This window comes from Crocodylus porosus, unplaced genomic scaffold, assembly GCF_001723895.1.
Source record: "Crocodylus porosus isolate Cpor-Errol unplaced genomic scaffold, CroPor_comp1, whole genome shotgun sequence".
In the NCBI taxonomy this organism is placed as follows: Eukaryota; Metazoa; Chordata; order Crocodylia; family Crocodylidae; genus Crocodylus; species Crocodylus porosus.
The window spans coordinates 1,070,294-1,090,113 of NW_017728936.1; the positions used below are offsets into that span (position 1 = coordinate 1,070,294).

Here is a 19,820-nt window from a genome sequence, read left to right on the forward strand (position 1 = left end):
GAGTGCTCGTAAAGCCGTGCCAGGGGTCCTGCAATGACCTCAGCCAATTCCTTTAGTACACTAGGGTGGAGATCGTCCGGACTGGCTGACTTGAACACATCCAGTCCCTCTAGAAGCTCCCTAACTAGTTCCTCACTAACCCTTGCCCCAGGTGTGCCTCCCCTGTGGCCTGAGGGGGGCCTAGCAGGGGGGTGGCTGTTCCAGTCCCTGCTCAGGAAGATGGAGGCAAAGAAATCGTTAAATATGTTGGCTTTATCACCTGGTGTGACGATCAAATTTTCTTTCTAACAGCCATGCCAAAGTCTCAAGAGAAAGTATTTGTTTCAATTGGCAATATTCTCTAGACATCCTTTCATTATTCAGCACCGCACAAGCACTCCCCAACTCCTCAGCCTGGCCTGATCACATAACCTGCTCATCCCCACACTGAGTCTCCATTCCACAAGCCAAGTAGAACTTGTAACCTGGCTGCCCATTCTACTTTGTGTGTTGGGATTCACTAACTTTATAAGTGATTCTTCCAATATAAATTCTCCCTTTTAGAAAGGAACTTGGGGCTGGCCATTCTGTACTCCTTAAACAGAATATATTCAGCAACTGTAGTAACTCCAGCCAGCTCTACCATGGTCATAGTGTAGCAGTGGAATGCATAACCTACAACTACCCATATCTGTAAGAAGAAAACAGAACTCCCACAGCACAGGAATATGGATGATTCATCCAAGAAGCTACTGGGACAGTGGAATGAGTTAGCAAGCAGGAATCTGATTGTAGGAGGAGTAGGAAAAACAAGTATTTTGGATGATGTCCTTACCATCTGAGGAATATCCAGTGAGGCCTCCAAATATTACCAACACATAACTGACATCCAGCTCCCTCATGATCTCATAGGCTCTCTCTTCAGTGGATGCCATTGCCTTAACGAAATACAAAGTCAGTCAAGTGACAGCCATTAAACCCAGAGTTGCTCTGTTGTGTTGGTATATGGACTGCAACTTGAAACCATCCTAGTCCTTAATAAGAGCAAACTGCTTGAATGAGAACTTCCTTTTATTTCCAGGACCCAAGAAGAATGCATCTTCCTCCACATAAGTTTTTCTGGAATACTGGAGGAAAAGTTCTGGGACCAAGAAGTAGTTGCACCTACCTGCCCAACTCGGGAGATATGCGTATTATTCCAAGTGTTGTTGTCTACCAGAATTGTCCTGTTGGCCATGGCTGTTATCTGATACCCATAATCCCACCAAGACATGACCTTTGCATCCTGCATTCAAATACAAAAAGGTCAATCAGTACAGTCTGTTTTCAACCAATGCTGTGAAAGAAGTTTTGTCCCATTCCTCATTACAACACATTTAGTAGGTAGGTCTTATAAGACGCCCCAAATCTGTTGAGCTCGGCAGATTACAGGAGCACACATTTTTATGCAATGCTATAATGTTCACTAAAGTTGACCCAGTTTGTTCTGAGAAGAAAGTTGGACAGGTAGTCTTTTCTGCCAGCAAACCAAAGCCAAGACAGAAAAAGAGGTAGCTCCCAAATAGCTCCGTTCTGCAGCAAACTGACCAACTTCTATATATGGGACTGCACGGCATTTTCTTCCAGGCCTCATTTCCATTTCATAATTTACGAAGAGGGTGAAAATGCAACTGGAAGCTGCCTAGCAAGACCTGTTTATAATGAAGAAGAAGTTCAGAAATGCACTGACTGATGATATTCCTTTGGGCTCAAAGTCTGAGGCCCAAGAGCCATCCACACACAGCTGAGTTGATATCATCAGCATTCTAATCTACAGACTGAACCAAGATCTATTACAAACATATTTGGCTGGGAAGACTCAGGCTATAACATAATTCTGGTTATACTACAGTTTATTTTAAGCTACGCAGGCAACATCAGTTATAACACAGCCCTCCAACACTTCTCTTTCCTTTGCACTCAGGTGGAACATAACAAGTTTCTGAATTAGTCACGCAGCAAACTGCCAACGTGTTGTTTTCAAAAGTCTGAGAGCATTCAAACAACTCCTCCAGAGACCAGGAATGCAGGTCACTTCTGATCTTGTGTTCTGTGCAATAAAACTACCAAGAACTGTGCTGGATAGGTCCAATTTAAAACAGTACTTTTTATTGGAACTGAAAACTTCATGCTCACAAGACGCATCTAGACATGCAGGCTAGTCAATAAGCTCTATATGCTAGGAGGAGTTCAAAACTATTCAGTGGTAAAGTTAGGAAATCCAATAAATGACCTACATCTTCCTAACCTCTTTTGCAAAGCTGGTTGCCCCACAGAAGTCAAGGCCAGCAACCCCATGTGCCCAGTGGCCACAAACTCCTTTGTGGCAGAGTCTATGTGCAACGAATAGTTCAATAAAGAATCTCCATTTCCCAAGTGATTCTAAACAATAGGGAGAAGCAAGTCTTTCCTCAAGCAGTGAAGAAAACTCTTAAGGCCCAAAAGCTTCTTCTAAGGAGCTGACTTTGAAAACAGTGGGAATCTAACAGTGTTCAGCCTGTGTCACACAATTATAACTTTCAGATAAGGCAGCATACCAACATCTGAGTACTGACTCCAGGGACCTGTGAGACAGGACCTTAGTGCAACTCCATCCTCCATTCACAGAGTAATAACTCATACGGTATCTTTTATACCAGACTGTCACAGAACTTTACAGATATTTACTTAACAATTACTCCCTGCAGTCTCCTGAAAGGGAGTTTTGCAAATAACTTAGTTTTATAGATTAAGCAATTAAGGCACAGATTAGATGAATGACTTCAAGGGGAAAGAGAACCCAAGATTCCCAACTCCAAGTTACAAGCTCCGACGACTGGAGTATGCCTGGGCATCCCAGACAAACAGCACCAGGGAGGATTAAAAAACATGGCTCATTTGGAATAGGTTCAATTCTGTACATATTTCTGACTCAGAACATTTAGAGTTGAGAACATCCTATCCCTAAATCAGAGCATGCCCAAAGCCTTCAGGCCTTTTTGAAAGCAAGTCTAATGTAGCCTAGTAATCTTATATTTTAGACCTAATTTCTGATACCATTCCTTAACAAAAGATATTGCAGTAGTCCTGTCAGTCCTTAGGATTTAAGGCTTCTTGTTTCACCTAAAACTGATTCCAGAGAAATTATTTCACTTATACAAACCAGTGATTCTCAACCAGGGTGTCTTGGGAATACAGTACCCTGGGGTACCCTGAGATCCTTCCAGGGTTGTTGAGGGGTGCCACACAGCATTAGCACAATTAGGTGTGCAAACATGATTCACAACAAACCCAGAGATTTCAAATAGGAATGCACAGTGTTAAAAACATTCTGACTTGTCATGGCCCGAGTTCTTTGCAACAGAAGAATTGCTCTATTATTTTTCTGTAGTCCAAAAATGAGTGAAAAGTAAAAGCAAATCTAATGAGAGTCGCCTTGAACTTAAAGTTTGAGAACCATTGATGTAAGCAGAAACCCTACTAAAGTTTACCTCCGGTGTATTGTGGCGCAACCAATAATAAGCCTCTCTGAAGTCATCAAAGATGATCCTGCTACCATCCCCACCGCGAGCAGATAGCACTATAGAAGGTGAGGAATAGGCCTCACTGGTCACCCAGGTTGAATGGAAAGTGTAGGTGATCAAGAAGAAAGCCATGACCAGGATCATGCCACTGGCAACCTAGGGAAGCAGAAAGCAATCAAAAACGTGTTTCAGAAACGTTATTCTGAAAGATATCAACCTCCCTTTATAAGAAGCCCTTTTCAACCCAAATGCAGGGCTCACATATACTAAGAGACCTATGCTAAGAAAATAAGACCTTTTTCCCCCTCTGTCTGCTATTTCATAGCTCTAGAGGACATTCTTACATTACTAGCAGTCTCCTACCCCCAGACCCTTGAAGTAATGCTTGCCCCTTGGAAGTTTGAGTCTGGCCTCTGTTTTAAACCTGGGTCTTAATCATGCATGGGAACTTACTTCATTTTTAATGGGATAAGTAGAGTCTTGTTGTTTTTTGGTTTTCTTGTCTGGTCGGCTGATATCCAGGTTCTTCATATAAGTGGACAGCACCTGAGAAACTCCAATGCCAGACAGAATGCACATAACTGGGGCCAGCACCAACATGAGACGCACCTGGTGAAGACAGTAGGCATTTAATACCTGATCACACATAAGTAACTACTAGCAGAGTACAGTGTAAACAAAGAACTGAAAAACTGCTGAAGAATTTAACATCCCAGTGATGCAGTGATTCTTCAGACAAGCAACTATTCTGAACTCAATGACAGCCTCTTGAGCATGAGGCATTAAGACGGTTTCCCCAGTGGGCAGGAACTGACCACCCTGCTGACCCCTTTGTTAACTGCCATGAAATCCCCGAACTTCACGAAAGTCACAGAAAAATATTCTGATTCAACATCAGTTCTGGAGCCTTCAGTAAAGTTGCACTATAGCTAAGAACGAGTGGTTTCATTTACAAGATTCAGTTCCCACCTGGAGTACAATATGGTACAACAGAATTGTGAACTACTTGTTAACAAGAAGCTACTGTTCGAATAGGCAAGTCCTTTGCAGTTAGCTTATACTGACTACACAGATAACACAGCCAAGCTGTATAACCCAGGAGCAAGATTGGAAACAGCATTCATTAGTCTCTCCCAAAATCTGTCCATCCCCAGCAGTAATGGCAATAAAGATGAACGACAGTCCAACCTATTAGAAATCTTGCAAAGCTGCTTTTCTTAACAAGGCTTCACAACCATATACAGATGGATACATAAATGTGGTTGAAAATGCAGGAAATACTATGAATGTTTCAGTCAACTCATATGTATAAGATTATGGCCACTGGATGCTGGGAGAGTTCAGAACACAGAAAGTTATGACCCCCAGTGAGTGAGTAACAGAGCTGGAAATAGCTCTCCTAGTGGTCTGTGTTACCCATTTCCTCTTTCTACCCGTTTTTCCCAAGCCCAAGTATTCAAGTCCCATGATGGCAGATTTTCACTCCTCAGCAGGCAGCAGCTCTCACCATCACAGCAGAGAAGTACATGCTGGTCACACCATACATTATGATAAAAATACGGGCATCTGACAGATTACTGAAACAGTAGTAGAGGCCAACTGTAAGAGAGGGAGACACAGGTCAACACCCAGACTGGAAAGACATTACATTAAACAAACTGAAGGTCAAAGCAGAACATTACAAATGGTCTACTTCAGAATAACATATCTTTTGTTATCACAATAAAAATCAGTTCGATGCATTAGTGCAGAGGAAACAAGTGCCAGGAAAGGGGCAATGGTGGTCAAGTCCTGCAAGGAGTTGCAGACTTATAATGGATTAGTCTGTCAGCACAACACCGACTGAACAGATGCTGGACTTAAAAGCCATATGACAAAGAAACACAGGCATAGGTCATTGGCCATACTAGCATTCAAATAAGTGGGGCATTTTACTGTCCCTGTAATGAATACTGTAATTCATTTATTGGGTTCCTGTGTAAGAAGCATACTAGACTACAGAATTCTGCATAATACACAAGCTTCCTGTAATGTTGGGGTATAATTCAAGGTATTAGCACCAATTAACCTCAAGTGTGCCCATCTAAGTACTGAGAGCAAATGCCTCTGGGGGAACCTTATCTATCAGAGCAGCTCATGGGAAGACCCTCCCTACTGCTTTCCATCCATAGCTTTCAAAACACTTTACCAGGTATGCAAATGTTATCAGAGAGGGGAAATGATTTATTCAGAATCTCAGAGCAAAGCACTGTCAGCACTGAGTCCTGAGTCTCATGCCATGTCTTATCCATGAGACAAAACACTGTCACTCATAATAGTTCATATAAAATGCCATACATTAAAACTGTAAGAAGAAGTGAACAGCATGGCTTAAAAGGAGTATAATATGTTCCCTGTAGGTGACCATGCCAAGCAGGTGGGCACTGCTAAATCTTGCAAAGGACTCTATAAAGAGTAACCCTACCTGGTGTAGAATACAATACAATTTCCTACTCTCCTGAAGGAGTACAAGAATATTGGCTTTTAGTATAATGGTGCCCTTTTCTGGCTTCTGCCCAGTGAGAAGGACAGGGAACTTTCCTTAGGATTTTGTACAGCAATATTTAAATGTTTACAAGCTGAACAGATTTACCTTCAAGTAGTTGGTTTGAGCATAAATGAATGTACCAAACTCACCTGGAAACATGAAAACAAGTAGCTGTAAATCAAAATAATAGGAAGACCATGTGGTGGGCTGGTGCTCAGAAACTGAAGCAATGATGGGAATGTTATTCTTTGCATAGGAAGGATCCAACAGGGAGTAGAAACGACCGGTCCAAGGAGATATTTTCCCTGATAGGAGAGAGAGAAATTCACATTTCCAGTGTAAACTGGTCTGTGACTCCAGCAAGTGCTCCTACAGAAGAAATGTATGTAGGAACTAAAATTTTATTTCACAAATGCAAATTCATCTGCTCTATGTGCAGTACTATCAATATAGTAAATTCATAACGGTTAGCTTTTAAAATTGCTTTAAAAGTGCAGTTCTCAACCCTCAAAAGGAACAGTAAGCACAGAGTTCTTTATATCATTTTTATGGTTTTACTTTGATTGTTCATCAAAAATATTCAGTTTCCAGTGGAAGAGATGATTATTTAAGTGCTGTTCTCAAAGTAGACATGTGTTCTCCATGCAGGTTTGTAAATTATAAAAAATGCAATTTTTCTTTTGTTCATTCAAAGATGAGTTATATTTGATCATACTGTTGCTCTCCAAAACAAAGGCAAAGAAAGCAAACTGGAAATTAGATGTGCTTTAATCATCAAGAATGCAGCTTTTACCACAGATCTCAATATACCTGTCAACATCAGCACAGCTCCTATTGTAAGAAGAACAAATCCAACCAGGGAGATCACACTCCTGAAGAGAATCTCGAACTGCTGGGGGTTCAACTTGCTGCGCAGGTAGTCCACAAAGGCATGGATCTGACACAAGCCAAAGACCCCAAGAGCAGCCATGTGCTCAGATGACAGAACAGGCTGAAAGAAGAGAAGGTGGAATCAGATATGGAGGGTAGCAGCCACTCTGTGTCAGATTCACTGTGCATTTCAATTTATCCTCCAGCAGCACACTCATGGGAATCACAGGTGCCTTCCCTTTGGCACAAAAGACACAACACATAGGTGGGATGAGTCACTTTCTTACAAAAAATAATTAAAGATTAAGACTCTTAGAAATCCCCAGAGGCAATTAAATTCAGGAGCCACAGTTAAAGCTCTTATCATTGGGAATCCTGGTTTTCTCTGTTTAAAAAAAATCCAAAATTCTCCGATTAAAACCCCAAATTCTGTGTTTTTCCATGATTAACACAAAATGCCACTACATATACAAGTATCAGTTGAACACAATGTTTTATTGATATACTTACAATTTTAAAACAACTTGGAAGCCTACCAGTGCTTTAATCATTACAATAAAATAAATTCTAAATACCTATATTTAGGCATTTGATTTAGTTTTATCATGGAAAATCAGAGCTCCCCCTGCTCCATTTGCTCATCAGGATGCAGGTCCAGCTGTGGCTATCCCTCTGCCGCTTTGCAGAGCTGAACAGCCCCTCACTCCTGACCCACAGCCTCCTAGCCCCCACAGCCCTCCCAGTGCCCCTCATTCCCAAGCTACAGGCTCCCCCAGCTCTGCTGGTGCTCTTAACTCCCAACCCACAGCCCCCTGGCCCTGCTGGTGCCCCTCACTCCAGACTTGCTACCATCTGCCCCCAGCCCTCCAAGTGTGTGTAGGGCAAGGCATGGGAGTGTGTGTGTGGGGGGCGGTGCCTGACCATAAATGATGCATTGAGGGAGGGCATGGGGGGCTCATGCCCCCCAGATTTGTGCACTCACAACAGGGTGCAGGACTGCAACCTAGCTGAACCAGCACAGGCAGGAGCTGTCTCCATGGCCCAGCAGACAGAAGACAGGGCGGTACAGTGGAATAGGGCAGCCAGACTTTTCCGCCATCACTGGGACCTCTGCAAAAGCCATACCGCCAGCAGCACAAGGAGTAATGGACCGGGGGAGGGGGCAGGCGGTTGCACTGCCCTCACCTCTTCCTGCCACCAGCTGCTCACATGTTGAGCTGTGGCTCTACCCTGCCAACACGGCCCAGCTACTGCTGCCGCCACTGCTCCCCTCAGACTGCTTGTGCTGCCCCCACCCCACCTTCCCGCCAAGGTAGAGCTGCACCCTGAGGGGAGTGGGAGTGCTGGTGGCCAAGTCATGGTGGTGGGAGGAGGCAAGGGCAGCGCACCCCTATCCCCTCTCTAGTCCTTTACTCCTCAGGCTGCTGGCAGCGTGGCTGGCGTGTGTGTCCTGGCAGTGGCAACGAGTCTTACTGTCCTGCCCGCTGGGCCATGAAGGCAGCTCCTGCCCATACCAGTCTAGATAGACCACAGCACCTCATGCCCACTGTGGGGCCACAATTCTGGTGGGGCATTTGGCCCTCTCATGCCCCCCTCGATACATCACCCATGTCGTCCCCTTGCATAGACTTACCTGCAGGAAGATGCTCTCCACCACACTGCCTGACTGCCACATGAATGTGTGCAGGTACATATGCATATGGCGGCCCCTGCCTGTGGTTGTCCACGTCCCATTCGCCCAAGCCCCAAGCAACCCCTTGCAGGCTGGAACTCTGCCAGCTTTTAAAGGAGAAAATCCATGTATTTTTACAGCAAACAGAAAACGCAGATCTCTGCTCATCATACTAATTCCTTTTCCACTAATAACTTGTTTTGAAGAGGTGGTTGATTTCAAAAGTAATTTAGGCACCTGAATAAATTTAAAAATCTTTAAAATTCCTTTTAAAAAACTGGCTGCAAGTGACATGCTTAAGATCACAAACGGAATGAACATAACAGAAACAGAACTAGAAAACAACTCTTCCTGGACCAAGCTGCCTGACTTCAATTATTTGGCACTGTTGTCTTCTTAATACAAAGCAACCTGGAAAAAAAATAAGCGATCCAGACCACATGCGTAATAGTGGATTTTTACGTGATTTAAAAAGCTTTGCAAAGTTTCATCAGCCCTGTTACAAATAAAACACAAAGGAACAGAGAAGCAAAGCATCTACACTAAATTCAGAAGCAAATTCGTGGCAGAGCCCATAAAAGAAGTCAGTCAACCATAGTTCTCCTGCTCTAACCACTAAGTCATGATCTTTCCCACTGCTTCACTTGGTTCTCTTACCTGGAAGCCAACAAAGGAGATCTGCATAGACAGGATGGTCCCTAGGCAGTACACCGTACAGTAGGCGACATAGATCCTGTGGGAAAAGCGCCCTGTCAGCATCAGCACAAGGACATGCAGAGGGATCAAGTTGATCAGGAATACGTAACCACCCCAGGAGGAAACCTGGCCAAAAGGAAGAAAAGAACAGGTTTATCATGAGAACAAGATGAAGAGAAGCCAGTGTTTTAGAAACAAACCCCTCACTTCTGTGAAAGGAAAAACAGACACAAGTACTCTAAGGCAGAGGAGTTACTATCCCTCTTATAGAAACAGTGGTAAATGTGATGGAAGCAATAACTGAAGCATCCTGCCCAAATACACAGGAAAAGTCCCATTTTAGGTAGAGCTAATAATGTGAAATTCAAAGCGAGTAAAAACTGCAGTTTCTTTCATGGACCGGGGATGTACCATGCTCTTCCCAGTGAAGCAGGGAAAGTTTCACAGAGCCTCAGAACAGCAGAGACTCCCTAAGCCTGAAGAAAGGGGACTGAGCCTGAAAATTTGTGCCCAGAAGCTTGCTAAGAACTTTTTTCCAACTACTTTCACCCACCTACAGTTCTCATTTTGATGCTAGTTCTCTTTGCTAGCTCAGCAGCGGCACTCTCAACATTCAGCAGACTTCTTTGCTGGCTTCAGACAATGGAGAGCTAAAGTCTTTCTTTGGCTTTGGGTACAGCTAGATAACCATTTCTTTCAGTAGGTCTGCAGCAAACATTACTGTTGTCTTCTTATTAGAGGTGCACTGATACATCAGTCCAATATCGGATTAGCACTGATAAAAAGAAAATTGTCTGCATCGGAAATTGGCCTGATACAGTCAATAATTTGGCCAACAAATGGCCCATGCATGGGCGCAGCTTCAGCATAGCATGTAGGTAGCAAGGAGCACAGCTGGGCAGCTTGGAGAGCTGAGTGCAGCTAGTAAGTCTGGTGTGGTGGAAAGGGGGGCAGGGGGGGAGGGGAAGAGGTGTGGGCAGAGCAGATCAAGACCCCCACGGGGAAGGGGGAGTGGGGCTGGGGCTACCCAGCCAGGGCAGGGTAGGTGTGGGATGGAGCCACAGTTTGTCTGAGTGGTGTGGGGAGGGAGGTGGTTCCCTCCACTATGTGCCACTCATCCAGCAGCCACTGGTCCGGCGGCTTGTCTGGCACTTGCCCACTCATCCAGCAGCTCCCACCACCGCTCCCACTGCTCATCCGGGAGGGCACAGGGGAGACGTGCCCCCAGATCTGCATGGGACCAGATCTGCACCAAGCTCTTCACAGTGAGGCAGAGCCGAGCTCAGTGCAGGGGGCAGTGGCGCTGGAACGGGGGGGATGGGGCGTGGGCCACAGCCACCGCAAAATTTGCCATAGCCACCCAAATTCCCACCCCCTGTCCCAGTGCTGCTGCCACCCACCCTGAGCCCAGCCTCGCCCCACTGGGAAGAGTTTGGCACAGCCCCATCCCGCCCCGCCCTGTGCAGATCCAGGGGCACATGCCCCACCCCCCCACGCCCTGCCAGATGAACAGGCGAGTGCCAGACGAGCTGCCAGACCAGTGGCTCCTGGATGAGTGGTGCACAATGACAGCAGCCCCCACCCCTCACTCTGCACCCCCAGACTATCCATGGCTCCATCCTGCCCTGGCTGGGCAGCACTTGATCCAGCCTCACTCCTCCCTCACTGCAGGGGCTTTGACCTGCCCCCCCTCTACACCCCTTCTCTTCCCCCTCCACCACACCAGAGTTACCAGCTGCATACAGTTCTTCAAGCTGCCGGCTGGTATCAGAAATTGGATTGGTATTTAACAATATGCCTCCTTAAAAATCAGCTACTGGTATTTGTCCCCAAATATCTCCATTGGTACACCCCTTCTTTTTATTTATTATTGCCCAACAGAAAGAAGAGAACGTATCATGGGGCTGTCCCAATTCCAAACAACTTCTTTTCTGCCAATTAACATTTGAAACTGCCTTTAATCTACAAGATTAAATGAGATCTTCAGCACTGAACTTAGAGGAAAACAGACAAAAGCTTTTGATGCGGATCTCACGCTAGCTTTGTTATTATGAACATGGCCACAGCTGACATTTACTACACAAACAGTATGACATAATACTGGAAGCGATTAGCAGCTAATCTGTTACAGTATTCATGGAAGTTGAATGGAACACTGATCATATGTGGCTCCATTCAACCTCTCTTCCTGCCATTTAGATAGCCTTATGCTGTTTAATGCTTGCTATAGTTAAAAATGGGTTGTAAATTATGTCCTTGTCATCCTTTCCCTCATCATTTTAGGTACAGAAAGCTAAAAGTCAAAGGGTCACAAAATGGCACCCGAGAGGGCCTCTCGATTTTAATGAAACAAAACAAAACAAAAAACAAACGAAAACCAACCAAATCCTGCTATGTGGGGACAAAGAAGCCAAGACATTAGGAAAACATAGACACTTACCATGTAGAAATAGGCAAGGGCACACATGGCCGCCCAGTAAATGGAACCAGTCTTCACTGCTTTGATCCACATGTAATAGGTTAACAGCATGCAGAATATGGCAATACCTAAGCAACACAGAGAGATCAGGCTGGACAGTCTATGAGGAGATTTCCTATGAAATGTCAAATAACATTTCTGCACAGATAGGACAAACTCCTAATAGGAAATACTGAATTACAAGGGGAAAAAAAACAGCCCAACAATCCTATCTAAAGCAGAGATGGCACCCAGTGCATGGGGTTTTCATAAGAGTTGTCCTACCACTGAAGATTCATTTTTACCACAACACTTTTAGAGAACATTCTTCCACATACATATTTAGAAATGGACAGTTACTAAAACTGTGCAGCTCCTATAGCTCTACAGGCACTATAAAGTGGACTCATGGGACACCAGTGGTGGGGGTTAAGTATGCTTGGTTAATACTAAGTCAGCTGGCAATTGTCATTTTTGTCAAAGCACACACCTTCTTAATTGAAATGGTCTTGCTGTGGAGACTGCCCAAGTGCATATATGTGCTACAACAAATGAGATCAGTCCAAAACAATAAAATAAAATTCTGCAACTCTACAGTCAGATCAAATCAGACACATTAATGGATATTTACAGGAAATGATGTTTCTTAACAGTATTTCTCATTTCACAAGAAGCTGTTATGAAAATTAATGTTTGCAAAGAACCATTAAAAAGTTGCTACCTTCATTTTACAGGCAGGGAAGCGAGGCACCAGCAGTTTATGGGACATGCCCCAGGAAAAAGCAATCCAGAAGAGCCAAATTAACGATGGTGTTCCTAGTTTCAAATGCTTTGTTCTTTCCAAACTAATACATTACTTCCTAAAAGCCTAGGATTAGCTTGTGTCAAACCAATCACAAATAAGCAACATGTACTACTCTTAAGTTATCAAAAAGATTAAAACAAAATAACCAAGATACATTTTATAAGCAGCTACAAACTGCTACTGTTGTGTTCCACTGCCTCAACTGTGCTAAAACGACTATTTGGGTTGATAACATGTCATTTTTTATATAGCCCTGGACCTCAGAAAACCTTTGTCAACCCTACCAAGTTTAATTTAGTGTTAATGTTTTTTTCTTACTCTACATATCTGCTATCTCCATGACTCATCTGCTAACTTTGCTTAACATGTTGACCCTTGGTAGTCCCTCAAAGGCTAATATAGCTACAAAAGACCAAGTTTTATTCTATTCTATCCTAGACAAAATTGTTTCCATCCCATCTGCAGAACCGTTACCAGATGCTAGGTACAAGCACAAGCAGACCTGGGGGAGTTGCAAATCCTAAATACAGGCTGTGGAACTGCCAAAATCCCATTTTTGTCTCATATGGTTACCCTGTAACCAACCAAACTGAAACGTAAATGGTTTGAATGTACAATATGATATAACTGTGCAAAAGAGAGAAACAAAAGGTCTCTTCAGAGACCGATCTACCATCTCAGCTGGATAATAAAACATGCTGCTGGCTGGGCAGGAGAGAGGCCATTTCCAAACAGAGTGGTTTTTATTTGCTGATTGGTATTTATCTACTTGCAAATCACTGAGAATGGTGTTCCCACTTCATTTGCTAGACGCTTTTCAGCACAGAGTGGCTCTTTAAGGGTTGCCATCCATCTACAAAAATCCCATTTAAGGAATCCTGCAAACCTCACCTTCATTATCATAAGAGCCGGCAACAGAACGAGAGATGTAACCAGGCACCACAGCAATCATGGCAGCAGCAAGAAGTCCTGCCCCTGCATCCTGGGAAGCACACACAGTTAGAAAGAAAACTAGACCACATCAGTCTTAAGAGAGATTTTTCAGACAAATACAATACAATTAACACAAGGAAGAACCTCTGCATGGCAGAGAATAATTCTCAGCTTCAGGAGCCCTGGGGAGAATTCCTCATATTTTTCTCCCTCTAGTGTCCATCAGAGATCTGCCTTCAGCTTCAGGGGAATAAGAAATGAAGCTTCTGTGTACTGGGTGTAGAGTGACAACTAAATGCTTCTGCCCCCCAATAACCTGAAACACAGCCTAGAGAACAAGCTTCTGAATATGACATGCTCAAGTTCAGAACATTGGCTGCATCTAACTAGGCTCCTGATGCTGCCTTCATTACGTATGCAAGACGCTGAAGAGAGGCAGAAAGTCCTTAAAGGAGCTGGCTGGCTGCCACAGAACTAGGGAAGGAACATTAGGCTGGCCAACGATTCTTCTCTAGCCAGTGCAACAGTCTGAGCTCTGACACCAGGGCCACTCTCTTTAAACCAATAAACATTTGAATAAGCCAAACAAGTAACATAAAAGACTTTGCCCCTCATTTGTTTGCATCACTTTGCAAAGCAACTTTGGTAGGAAAATAAAAGCTAGACACTCGAGACCAAAAGCATAATGTAATAGCTTGTGCAGATTAAGGTGACCTGGCACTGGCTCAAACACATTGCACTGTGATTACAAGCCGTGCCAATCATTTGATCCTCAACTTTAGGACAAGCTGAGGCTTTGGCCCCATTTTCCACTATAAACATAAAGAAAAAGGGCAAGGAAATCAAGCTTAGCGGGAAACCCAGGCCAATAACAGGGTATGTAGGCTCAAAATAATGCAACAGTCACAAACCCTATCCACAACTGGGGACTGCTGCTACATTTTAATCTTGACATGCTCTCACAGTTGCTACCTGACTGGCTACCCCAGGACCATATATTCAGAGATCACTGCAGAACAAATTAAAACAGCAGGGTTTTCTGGTGGAAGTCAGTTAGAAGCCCATCCCAAAATACACAGATTTAACAAAAACATTCTGAAATTAAGGCCAAATAAAAACACCAAACTGCAGGATTAATCTGACTTGTAAACAAACAAACAAATCAATACGTGAACTAACAGACATGTTGGCGAAGAAAAAAAGAGAAAAATATTAGCCAGCTCTACTGAGTTTTTCATCAGTGACGCTCTGATGAAAAGTTTCCAAGCAGGTTTTTTCCCGTCAGATATTTTAATAACAGTTGTCTCTGATGTCATGGGGGAAAAAACCTGAAACTGACTGAACTGCTGTCAAGATAAAGTGACTTTTTCACTTTCATAGTTTTATTTATATTACTTTCTAACATATTAACAGCAATGCATGAGCTAACACAGTTTCACAGCAGTCTTGAGGCCAGAATGGACCACCCAGGTCACTTACCCTGACTTCTTGTACATAATCAGGCCATTATGCTTCATGCCAATAATCAATATCTTTGGATTAGCTTGGAAAAAAATTTCATTTGGAGCACCTGTTTTCAATATCCTAATTACTACACAGGGCTAATTTTCTTGCTGAAGAATAAAACTATTTTGTTACAAACCAGAGACATTTTGTTCAGATTGAACATATTAGTAGATCAAAGTACTGCCTGATTTGTAAAATAAGAAAAACAAATTTCAAGAACTTCTTTGAAACAATTTCTATGTTTTGGCAAGCTCTAAGTCTCAACTTGGCACTGATGTTCTGAAATACATGTATACCAGACAGCAACAAGTACAGCACCTGCCTCCTATAAAAAAAAAAAAAAAAGTCACCAAATCTACCCTCTGTGTTCAGATTCACTCTTTACCTTGAGCTCTTTGGTGAGGTGATAAGTTACTATGGTGGTGAAGGAAGAGAAAAGGGGAGCCAGGAAAACGCAGACATTTCGGATGTCAATGGTAACATGGAAGAAGTGTAGAACATGGTAAATTGCTGCTGATGTGATCATTAAACCTGTGGCAGAGAGATTATGTCAGGGAGGGATTACTGATTTGCTAGTAACATGTTTTCTATATTTCATTAAGAACAGCACACAGTCAAGACTTTTAAAAATGGACAACTTAAGTGCTGTAAATCAGTTTACAGAGAAACCATCAAATTAAATAATTTAACCAAATTTTTCACTTGTTACTGCAATTTAACAACTTACTTACACTGCCCCACCTAATGTCTGCTGGTCTCAGGGACATCCAAAAGCTTCCAGAGATCAAAGCTTTCATGGGGAGAAGGGAAAAACGGAACATCGATGGAACTTCCCTGAGCCAAGAGGATGCTAGTTAGTTTTAAAGGGACAACAGTGAAACTAGTGTAGCCCCTTTAGAAGCCCCTATCTCAATTTGGCTCCAGACACAGAATAACTTAGATGTACATTCTCCCTGGCCTCAGATGAACCAGACAGCAGCTCTACGTTGAAGTCTCACTCTGTAGAAACTGAAGCACTAACTGAAGCACTCTGCAATCCTAATGGAAAAAAATGTAATTCATTTAAGTGCCAACCTTGGGGCTTACTTGGAATTATGAAAGCCCATATCGGGTATTAACTCACAGATTTTCATTTCACTATTTCCAGGTAGCAAGCAGGCGAGGGTGGCAATTTAAATCTTAACTCATTCAGAAAGGCAAAAGCTTTAATCTATAATGAAGCAATGATCTCAAGCTGTAGCAAGGGAAGTTTAAGTTAGATTAGGAAGAATTTTCTCACTAGGAAGGCAGTAAAAACACTGGAACGGGTTACCCAGAGAGATGGTGGTAGATACTCCATCCTTGGAGTTTTTCAAAACCCAGCCAGGCAACACTTTGGCTGGAATGATCTAGTTGGGGATGGTCCTGCTTTGAGCAGGGGGTTGGACTAGATGACCTCCTGAGATCCCTTCAAACCCTAATTTTCTATGATTCTACATGCCACCCTGTTCTGCCTGACTTCAGATTAACACAGCTAACTGCCTCTTTGCCATTACCAAAGAGAACACAAAGAGAAGCTCACCTAGTGTGGAGTTTAACAGATAACTGGAACTGCTTAATATCCAATACCAGCACTGAAAGGGACACAGGCACTATGATGCATGTACAACAAAGAGCATCTGCCTGCTACTGTACAGAATCCAATTGGAGACTGGAACACAAGTCTGCCTCTACCTTGTCCTTGATGAAGAATGCTTATGCTCCACTCAGCTAAAAGTATGTGAAATACCAAAGTCTATCAGACACTAGCTCAGTTGGTTACTACACTATTAATCAATTTGTTTATTCTTAATTATTTCTTCAGGACTGTCAGCAATGCAGCTAGTATGAACACCCTGCATTACATGAGATTGAGTTAAATTAGATGCGTCTTCCATTTTGTAACTGTTCTGTCACAAAGTTCACAGGGCTGGAGAAAAGGATTTACCAGATTAAGAAATAAATCTCAAGAATTGAGACTGAATTACAGAATCTCTGTACCACCTCCCCCCCACACACACACATCCTGGTTTACCTGGGTATATGGTTCCACCAATGATCCTGCCCAAAGGGTACCAGGCTCTGTCATCAAACCAGTTATGGAATTTGTAGAAGCCTTCTTCTGCCAGAAACCGTGTTGTGCGGTAGTTAAAATACCTGCGATAACAAGATTTGTTGAGCATCTCTGCAGTTTGAACATGGGAAATGCTGACTGTTTACTGCTACTCAGCCTTTAACTAATGAGCATATTAGGAAATACTGCCAGCTTTGGCAGATGAGTGCAAGTTTGAGTGCTAAGCTGCTTTCTGTCAGGATAAAAGCCTTAATCGATTCATGTGCAAATGCACCAAGCATTAGACACAAGGAGCACTGGCCATTTCTTTACTTTGATTCAGATTTTAAGCTAATGACACAAAGTTAGATGCTTATGGCTGAACAGCTGTCAGTACATTTTCTGAAAAGAGGAATAAAGCAGCTCCAATCCCTGTGTATCCATGCTGTTGAGAACTGACTGTAAAGTTACAGCCTATTTTTATTATGACACCATAGAAATAGCAAAGCCAGAAAGAATCACCAGCAGCATCCAGGGCGACTCCCAACCCTGCAGTAAATATGTCATAAGAGTCCTCATTTCTTTATTCCAGTTTCTCTGAACTGCTCTAAACCTCTGCTGTGGTAGCCCTCCCCACCACTCCCTCAGGGCATGTGTGCTGCCACCAAGTAGTTTTATAGGTAAACCTTGAAGGTAATCATCAGATCATCATAAATTAACCAATAGGAACTCAGTGCCCTGAGTGTCACACTTGCAAGAGGGACTTAGAGCGTTATTATCTATGGTATTTTAGTGTATTTTGGAGGGTCCTTTGTCCATTCTCTTCAGGTTTAGATAACTCCTGCTGATAGCCACAGATGTCAAAACTACCCATTTAGTTTAATCCCATCTAAATCAGCACCATGCACCTGCAGGAACTGCTGGATTTTGGGAAATGAGTGCTTCCGAAGACATTTAATGAAGGGTATATGCTGAATCCCACACCTTCAATGCCAGGAAGTTTTCCCAGCATCTGAAACATAACACTGTAGAAGGGCAACATAAACCTGAAAGCAGAGTGACCTCTGAATTCTATACAAGAAAAAGGCCTGTAACACTCAGGGAGAATACTTACGGATCAAATTCATGGATGACACTTTCAAATCTTAGAACAGAGAAGAGTCTAGTGGAGAAAGCTGCAATACACAGGCAGAAGAAAGAATCAATGCAAAGTATTTATACAGCAAAGGAAACGATATCCAACTCAGTTTCTTTATAAAATGATAGCTTAAAGCAGTAGCCACCAACCAGTCCATCCCAATCAACTGGTTGATCACGGAGCCTCTGACAGTCGATCTCAGCCTGGGAGGGCTGAATTTGTGTGTGCACACATGCATTTGGCCCTGCCCCAGACTGAGATACAGAGCTGCAGCTGCTCTGGGAGTGGTGCAATGCTCTGTGCATTGCGCTGCTGAGCTGAGCTGCACCCCCTGCCCGCCTGGCGGCAAGATGCACGTGGTGTCATGCCTCTCCCGAAGCAACTGCAGCAGGGCTTGGCATGCAAAGCCCAGTGCACAGCAGCAGCTGCATCCACTCCGCACACAGATTGGGCTAGGGAAACATGCTCCCCCAGGCCTCCGCCAGCATGCGTACAGCATTGGGAGCCCCTATGTGCCTGTACGAGCTGCCTGGGCTCCGATCCTCCCACCACCTGACCCAGCTGGAGCGCCCCCTGCCCCACTGCCTCCCTCACCGAAGAGGACTCAATCTGCCCCTCCTGCCTTTACCTCTGCCACAGACTGAACTGCTGTGCAGGGTGGAGAAGGGGAAGGAAGGGAGGCGTTGGTGGCACATGGTAGATCCTGGGTTACACTTTAATTTACAGTGATCTGGTACTTAAAAAACCTGGAGACTACTGGCTTAAAGCCTGTGGAAATGCAGGGTGCCCCCAGAGAAACTGTATTTATTAGTTTCTTGGCTGGGAATGACTGAGGAGAGAGATGGTCACTGACTGTGGGGCAGAGATAGTGAGATGTTATTTATCAAAGTTCTATGTATTAAAGACATTAAGTTTTTCCTCCAAATGCTATTCTAAACATAATTTAGAGCTGCACTAGCCTAACAAGTGCAGAATATTGTGGAGGGCTAGCAGCATTCAGGGATTCTTTAGAGCATGTGGATAGTTGAATTTGGGGCTCAGACTTACACAGCACAGCTGCCATAGACAGGATGAGGAGTTTAAGCAGCGTGTCCTGTTTCTCATAGGACAGGCGAAGAAACCCTAACTTGGTCATTTTCACATCAAAGGCAGCAATGGATGACGCATAAATACCTAAAAGAGAACAGAAGAGATAAGTCAGGAGCAAGATAATTTGTACCCAAAAGCAGCATCTCTAATTCCCTTCAGAACCCCACTAAAGGAGGAAGTAAGTGTACAATCAAATAGGAATTCCAAAGACTGGGACAGTACCATATCGCAATGCCCTCCATTTCTGCCATACACAGGCTGTCCACAATGCCAGTCTTCCTTACTCTTAGCTCTGTGTATTACCTACTCTGAAAGCTTTCACTGGTGCCTGTCTCCTACAAAATCTGATTCAGACTAACCACAGATCCCTTTAGATCTCATTCTCTTCCTCTCCCTGGCAGATCAGGCTCCTGCTTTCTACCATGCTTGATTCAGGCCTGAGACCTTTGCCCCATTCTCAGCTAAGCAGGCGTCTCCTCTCACACTCTCTCCAAATTCATCTTTAATACTTAACCAATCCCTCATTACCCACAA

The 19,820-nt window shown here is 43.7% G+C and overlaps 1 protein-coding gene across 1 annotated transcript in view; it reads right to left on the bottom strand.

Moving 5' to 3' along the window:
• STT3A (STT3A, catalytic subunit of the oligosaccharyltransferase complex) overlaps positions 1-19,396 on the bottom strand; it is a 24,707-nt gene extending 5,311 nt beyond the window's left edge. The window contains exons 1-14 of the mRNA XM_019546952.1: positions 19,245-19,396; positions 18,174-18,234; positions 17,042-17,163; positions 15,374-15,519; positions 13,441-13,531; positions 11,727-11,833; positions 9,248-9,412; positions 6,859-7,039; positions 6,198-6,353; positions 5,029-5,120; positions 3,975-4,130; positions 3,489-3,677; positions 1,148-1,264; positions 815-917 (exon numbers count right to left, since the gene is read on the bottom strand). Of these exons, the coding sequence (XP_019402497.1) occupies positions 815-917; positions 1,148-1,264; positions 3,489-3,677; positions 3,975-4,130; positions 5,029-5,120; positions 6,198-6,353; positions 6,859-7,039; positions 9,248-9,412; positions 11,727-11,833; positions 13,441-13,531; positions 15,374-15,519; positions 17,042-17,163; positions 18,174-18,234; positions 19,245-19,332 (1,774 nt within the window). The 5' untranslated portion in view covers positions 19,333-19,396. The remainder of the gene's footprint in view (positions 1-814; positions 918-1,147; positions 1,265-3,488; positions 3,678-3,974; positions 4,131-5,028; positions 5,121-6,197; positions 6,354-6,858; positions 7,040-9,247; positions 9,413-11,726; positions 11,834-13,440; positions 13,532-15,373; positions 15,520-17,041; positions 17,164-18,173; positions 18,235-19,244) is intronic.
• Positions 19,397-19,820: the final 424 nt, after the last annotated feature.